At 38.5% G+C, this 7,102-nt stretch overlaps 1 protein-coding gene across 1 annotated transcript; it reads left to right on the top strand.

Annotated features, from left to right (window-relative positions):
* Positions 1-2,647: 2,647 nt before the first annotated feature.
* On the top strand, positions 2,648-6,320 carry LOC144470050 (TBC1 domain family member 13). The gene is made up of 10 exons (XM_078180848.1): positions 2,648-2,925; positions 2,994-3,067; positions 3,168-3,293; positions 3,378-3,531; positions 3,789-3,945; positions 4,109-4,307; positions 4,376-4,577; positions 4,635-4,757; positions 4,827-4,884; positions 4,956-6,320. Exons 1-10 carry the CDS (start codon positions 2,906-2,908, stop codon positions 5,031-5,033), a joined length of 1,191 nt encoding a protein of 396 aa, XP_078036974.1. The 5' UTR covers positions 2,648-2,905; the 3' UTR covers positions 5,034-6,320.
* The last annotated feature ends 782 nt before the right edge of the window (positions 6,321-7,102 follow it).

Raw genomic sequence — 7,102 nt, 5'->3', positions numbered from 1 at the left:
AGAGAGAGAGAGAGGTGGAAGTGCAATGTTTTATTGTTACAACGTATAATTCCACTAACGCGATGCACGGTACGCGGCCACATGAACAGGAAACAAGTCTTCATACTATTTGCATATTGCTTTATTGTTATACGACCATTGTAACGGTAACATTAAATATAGAGAATATTAATATCCGGCTTCCGGTGCATTCAAGACATCCGTTAAAGAGAAACGTTGTTTGCATTTCGACCGAGCAACACGAGGACCGATCTCTCTTTGACAAAACCTCGACGTTACCAATGTCTCTGACAACCCTTTCCGCTCCGATCCGTTCCGACCCGACCCTACCCTACCCATCGTTCCGAACGATTTCCAATTAATTTCCCTGTGACTTCTCCGTTGGAACCGAAAGATCGATTCTCGTGCCTCGTCCCCCATCCGATCGAACCCCCGAGTCCCGAGATCCTCTCGATCCCCAACCCCTTACGAAACGACCCAACGAATGAAAACCCAACGCCCCGTTCATCTGCACTGGTTATGTCCACGCATTCATGAACTTACCTATTCCGAACAGTTGTGTCTTGAACTCGCCGGTATGCGTTCTAGCTATATCGCGACACGTTCACGTACTATTTACAAAGTCCGAGAGTATTTCGATTCGTAAGACGACATCTTGCGTTCCCTTCTTTTTCTACGTACTTTGTATATGCCCGGATCACATCATCCATTCGAGAACGGTGTACGATCATCGAGCGGTGAAAAAGGGATTATTACGGCTCGCGTTCATTTTACAGCTAATCGATCAAATGTTATTCGCGACGGCCGCAAGGACCGACGTTCTTCGGTTCTTCCGGTCCTTCCGGTCCTCGCGGTCGCCGCTTCCGGCGGCAGACGTACTCGCGCGACCACGAGGCGTCTCTGTGCTTTTCGATATACATCCCCCCACCCCATGCGCGCAAGCGCTCCCCGCTAGGCTACGGCAGCGGGACGGACAGCCGGTAGCGGCGGGGGGGGGGGGGGGGGGGGGAAACGGGGGGGGGGGGGGGGGGGGGGGGGGGGCGTGTAAACGCAGAGGTGGCTTGTTGTCGCGCGAGGACTATACAATTAGAGACGATGCGATTCGACATTGTTTTCTCTCCACTTCGCACCGTTTCCTGGGTCGTGGACGTTGTGTAGTCATCCTCGAGAGACAGAGATCGTCGTTCGAAGACGGTCTCCTTTCTCTGTGGATTCGTTTTACAGAGCAGAAGGACGAGCAGCCCCTTTCTAGGCGCTCGCATTCTTATCCGATGAAATTCGAATCGTTTGCTACGACATCCTTTCTCCCAGCTTGATCACGATGGTCGGACACATTGATCGCGCGACCCTAAAGACTGTAAACCCGTACGAATCGAGTCGTATCGTTTCGTAACATTATTATTGTTCTTGAAAAAATAACGTATAGTAAAACCTCGCAAATCTGTCGACGTTGGTGAAGCAATCGACCGGTTTCTTAGAAACTAGACACAGGCATTGGATTGCGCCAATAGAGAAGTACAAATTATTAAATGAGAGATAGAGAGAGAGAGAGAGAAAGGGTGAGAGAGAGTGTATATGTGTATGCATGCGCGCGCGCGTGTGTGTGTGTGTGAGAGAGAGAGAGAGAAATAAAGAGAGATTGCGAGTGAAAAAGAGACTAAGAGAACGTGCGATTATGCGAGAAAGAGCGACTGAGCGAACGAGTGAGAGAGAGAGAGAGAGACAGAAGAACGGCAAATGCGATTAAAATCAATCATTCGAGAATGAAAATGTGACCAATAACGAATGAGGTGTAACGTCTGATCTTTAGTTTCATCGCTTTTTATTCATTACCTTTGATTATATTATTGCTTGTAATATTAATTCGAGATACCTTGAATACAAAAAGTAATAAACAATGTTAGCCCGTCTCTTATATTTCGTATCCTATATGTTTCGTTCTTTTCAATAATCTTTGCATCACGCTCTGTCCTACAACATTTACGAAAACAACAACTTTACCCCTTTTTTTTTACCCTAACTCGTTCCACTGTTTTATTTTTTGTATTTTGTATTTTTTATTTCGTGAAAAATAAGTAACGATTTATTAATAAAGGTATAATTTATTCTGTAATTTTCGCATTATCTGTACTCAATGGAAATGAATGAAAAAAGTAGAAGGAGATTTAACTTTGTTTATTTAATTGTTCGGTTAACTTATTGTGTTAATTAAATATGTTTACGGTGTTCGTGCTTGTTTTATTTTTACTTTTTATCGATGCAACAGATTCCCCTGAACAATTTGATGCTCTCCTTTTCCAGCGGACGTATATTGCATGCACGCGGGTTATTTAATTGAGGGAGGAGGGGGGGGGGGTAGAAATGGCTGGCGCCATCAGTGGCAGGTAGCTGAAACTGGTAGATGGACGAACCATACCGCGATATCCCCGGGTAAGTGTAACTCAACATTTACCCACCGGTAGCGTTCGTATACCAACTTGAGGGTTTCGTCGCGAATGGCGCTACTGGTAGCGGAGAATTATCGGTAACGTTGGTCGCAACGTTGAAATTGTACGCGGGAAAGGTTTACAATGACCCCCCCCCCCAGCCTAAACAGAAAATCCCGTAAGATGCAATGTCTGTAAGGATCAAGTCTATGGTTGTTGTCACGAGGGTAAAGTGCCATATTGCAATGATAAGAAAGATTTCTCCACACCCTGAGATAAAGACTTTGATTCATTGTCCAATATAAAAGGCAATCGGTCGCCACAGGGAAAAATATGGCGGTTATGCCGCCTGTCAATGTGGCAGGTCACTGACAATAATATGAGAATCGGGTATCGCTGTACGCCCACACGTCTATCGAATGCCGATAACAGCATAGCAAATCCCTTGTCTAAGTCTGCACGTGCCGTACGGAACAACGATGAGTATTTTGAAGAAGAGGTAACCCCGCCGCATTCTTTAATCGGCTTGTCGATTTTTTGCTAAAAAATTCTCGGTGATTTTTACAGATTAAACGAGTTCGAAGATGTACTAAACGCTGAAGAAATAGATCTCGTTAGTATCAAACGATTATGCTTTCACGGTACGACTCTCACTTCTTTATTATCTGCTCTGTGTAACAGCATCCGAAAAACAATTGGTAACGTTTAATTAAGGCATAACGAAGTTCGCATTGTTTGCAGGCATACCAGATGAAGGGGGCCTGAGACCGCTGTGCTGGAAAATTTTGTTAAATTATTTACCACCGACCAGAGCAAGTTGGTCAGAAACGCTTACGCGCAAGAGAATACTTTATAAAACCTTTATCGGTATGTTATTTTAATATTCCTTTGTTTTAGAACACCAGAAGAATAGTCTTTTACAGAAATAATGCAAAGAGTTTGTTATTTTAGAAGATCTGATTGTCACTCCGGGTGAAGCGAATGCAGATGGTGAAAGGGTAGATGTCACGCTTCACGATCATCCCTTAAACTTAAATCCTGATAGCAAGTGGCAAACTTACTTTAAAGACAATGAAGTTCTTTTACAAATTGATAAGGATGTTAGGTAAACTTATTAATACATCAATTTTTAAAGTGTCCCGCACAACTTCATTGTCGTAAATGTTTTCTTTACTTTTGATATTATATACCAACCATCAATAATGTGTTTACCATTATATAGAGAGTTCAAACAAAATCATAAATGAATAAGGGAAAGATTCTGTTGAAATGTTAGAAGCAAAGAAAATGTTTCAGGTAATATAGTTAGTGAGAAACATGGAATAGTATACTTTGAAAATAATAAATGTAATCTTTCTATAGGAGGCTTTGTCCAGATATTTCATTCTTTCAACAAGGTACCGATTATCCTTGCAAAGAAATTGTAAATGCCAGTGGACAGAAACGTTTACATCATAGAGTACAACATACAGTTTTAAGAAGCGCAAATGTGGAGAGGAAAGGACTTGGTGTCACTAAGGTAACTGAGAATTTAAATAAACTAAGATAAAAGTCAAACTAAATTCAACTTTACATATTTGTACGCTGTCGCGGACTGCAGCAGGTAAAAACAGTAAAGTTTTTCGTGAAATAGGATATGTATAAATATAAAATATTCCTAATCATTTTACTCGTTTATGCAGATAGCTGTTTCCATTAGAAAAGCTGCAGAAGATTATGCACCACTTGCAGAGGGTGGTGAAGCACACTGGGAGGTTTTAGAAAGAATACTTTTCTTATATGCCAAACTGAATCCAGGCCAGGGTTACGTGCAAGGAATGAACGAAATTGTTGGTCCCATTTATCATGCCTTTGCTTGCGATCCCGACCAGAAATGGAGAGGTACGATCCGATGAGATTTTTTAACTGATCTCAAAATTTATCAAATTAAATTTAACGCTTCTTTTTAGAGCATGCAGAAGCAGACACCTTTTTTTGTTTCACCAATTTAATGGCTGAAATTCGAGACTTCTTTATAAAGTCTTTGGATGAAGCAGAGTTCGGTATAAACTCGATGATGAGCAAACTTACTACACAAGTGAAAGCTAATGATCCCGAAATTTGGATGCGTTTACGTCAACAAGAATTATGTCCTCAATATTACAGTTTCAGGTAAATTGGTTCAACACGTGTTACTTGGTCATCAAAATTAATTTAATACTTTTTAAGATGGCTGACGCTTCTTCTGTCTCAAGAGTTTCCGTTACCCGATGTCATGAGAATTTGGGACTCTCTATTTGCCGACGAAAACCGATTCAGCTTTCTGATACATATTTGCTGTGCCATGATCTTGTAAACATTGATGTTCAAAGTAAATCATATCGTTAATAATTAACATAAAATCACATGGAATTTTTTCAGGTTACTGAGGGACCAACTACTTGCTGGTGACTTTGCTACGAATGTTAAACTTTTACAAGTAAGCAAAAGGAGACGTTTAGTCGCAAAGACGTAATGATGTAAATGATAACATATTTATTTCCCTTTCAGAATTTCCCTTCCATGGATATTCAAATAGTACTTTCCAGAGCTGCTGCTTTAGCAGGGAAATGTTTAAATTCGCCATAACGTACGGTTACGTGTAACTTCATGGAGAGCTAAAATCGTAAACCAATGGAGAGTTTGAACTATTCAAAGGTATACATGTCCGATGCTGTTTTTCTATTTATTCCCCCTCTACTTACTTCTTTTGCATTGTTAATTTTTATTTTATATCGAAAGTGTTAAATATGTGTTTAAAGAAATTTTAATTCTGTTAAATATAGATTTGAAAAGTGTAGGGAGGAAATCAAATAAAAATATTCATTTAATTTCAATAGATTTTACATTAAGTCGCGTGATAATCAGTTTCATATTGTTTTGTTATAAAGACAATAGTTCAGGCACTAAATTAAACTGTGTGTTGCCTTAGGACATCTTAAAAGTATTTATACAGAGCAGGACATTCTGCTGTTAACATCAAATTGCAACTATAACGTCTGCTTCACACTTGCAAACAGAGAGACTGTTTGTTCATGTAAAACAGACGTGATTGCTGTACAGAATTTCCTAAAGTAATGAAAAGCAACAGCGACATTGTGTATGAGAATCGTTGATATGAAAAATGTTTTTAAGTAATTTTTATACTCTCAAAAGATCTTTGCGTTCGTATAAGATGGTTAAGATGTAAATGTAGCTCTCTCTGTTTCCTCGTAAGTTGGCGAGATTAAAGAGAAGTTCTTAACCCTGCACGAGAAAGAATAAGTTTAGACTTGTAAGTGTTATAACTATACCTTATTGAGAAACAATTCTTTTTAAATGACAGAGAAAATGGACTAAAGTGGAAAATAAATGAAAAATAGATATGATCAATGTATCATCTTTGCATATCATTTTTCTACCAATTTTATTTCATACATTACTTGTATCATTGAAAATAGTGTTGCCTTTATTAATAAAATTTTCGGGTGTTTCTCAAAAAGGTTAAATAGAAGTGGAAGAACTGTGCTGTGAATAAAAAAAATCAGCCATGAGATAAATGTAAATCTTGTTGCTCTTAAGAGGAATGAGAGGAAAGATGTATGTATACTCCAAAAGCATTTATTCATGAAGCTAAAATTCAACTAAAAATTTCTTATCAAATGAGGTAAAAAAAAAAAAAAAACAAAATGAAAATGTTTCAGAACATTTGATATACTGGCTGAATCAGTACACGTTTTGTATCAATTAAACAGTAATACATTATTATTGTTTTTACGCGCAATAATTACATAATCTGTTTAAGTGAAATATTATATTTTGTAATCTTATTTTTGTAATAACCTACGACATTTGTCCTACGTTTATAAAATAAAGCAATGTTATATTTGCATACGAGATGGTATTTATTGTTTCATCTTTTGTATTGCTGTAACTCGGGAGAAGAATTGTGCATTACGTTTTATATTTGATAAGCTCAAATATACATAAGTTGTTGCTACGTACGCGTAGGTTTTTGGGTCGCGTCCCGATCCTAGTTCAGAATTATAATCTCGGCGCCATGCGTCACCTATCCCCTCCTCTCCTTCAAACTCAAATCTGTCTTATTTTCCTGCAAACGCTGGTCTGGCTGTGACTACACACAAACGAGAAGTACATAGTGCAAACTTCTTTAAGATGTTACATGATGTCTAAGACAGAGGTCGCGACGTGTCCACATTTTTTGTCGCGTACACCTAACAGCTATTTTATTAGGTATATCCAAAATTGTATACGTTGTCTAAAAATTTTTAAATTCTAAAAGATAAATTTTGATGATGGAATTTGGAGAAAATGATAAATCACGCGAAGAAGGCCAAGACGATCAAATGAACTTTTTGTCGAAACAAGTATAAATTTGACAAATCTACAATTCGTGTACGTATTAGTTATATTTTCAGCGTGAATTTATCATCTACGATATTCACAGGTTTCGAAATGCAAAGAACTAAACGGTACCATCAACGAGCGCAAGAAAAGTTTACATAATTGGGCACTATCTTCTGCTGTACTGGAAACGAGCCATTCGTCGAAACAAATCAAGTACAATGAATTAATGAAAGAGGAAGACCGCGTGAGAAAGAAATGCATCGAATCAGTGAAGTCAACAGATGGAATACATCAAGAATTAAACATTTTCA

The sequence above is a fragment of the Augochlora pura genome, chromosome 1 (assembly GCF_028453695.1).
Source record: "Augochlora pura isolate Apur16 chromosome 1, APUR_v2.2.1, whole genome shotgun sequence".
NCBI lineage: Eukaryota > Metazoa > Arthropoda > Insecta > Hymenoptera > Halictidae > Augochlora > Augochlora pura.
Note: the sequence above shows the minus strand (reverse complement) of the source record. Positions and strands in the feature narration are given on the sequence as shown.

Bases quoted from the DNA above. Each gene is read 5' to 3' on its own strand.
- LOC144470050 (XM_078180848.1), top strand. From the start codon at position 2,906: ATGAGTATTTTGAAGAAGAG. The intron at 3,294-3,377 runs GTATGTTATTTT...TTGTTATTTTAG, and splicing joins ACTTTATAAAACCTTTATCG to AAGATCTGATTGTCACTCCG. The intron at 3,532-3,788 runs GTAAACTTATTA...ATCTTTCTATAG, and splicing joins CAAATTGATAAGGATGTTAG to GAGGCTTTGTCCAGATATTT.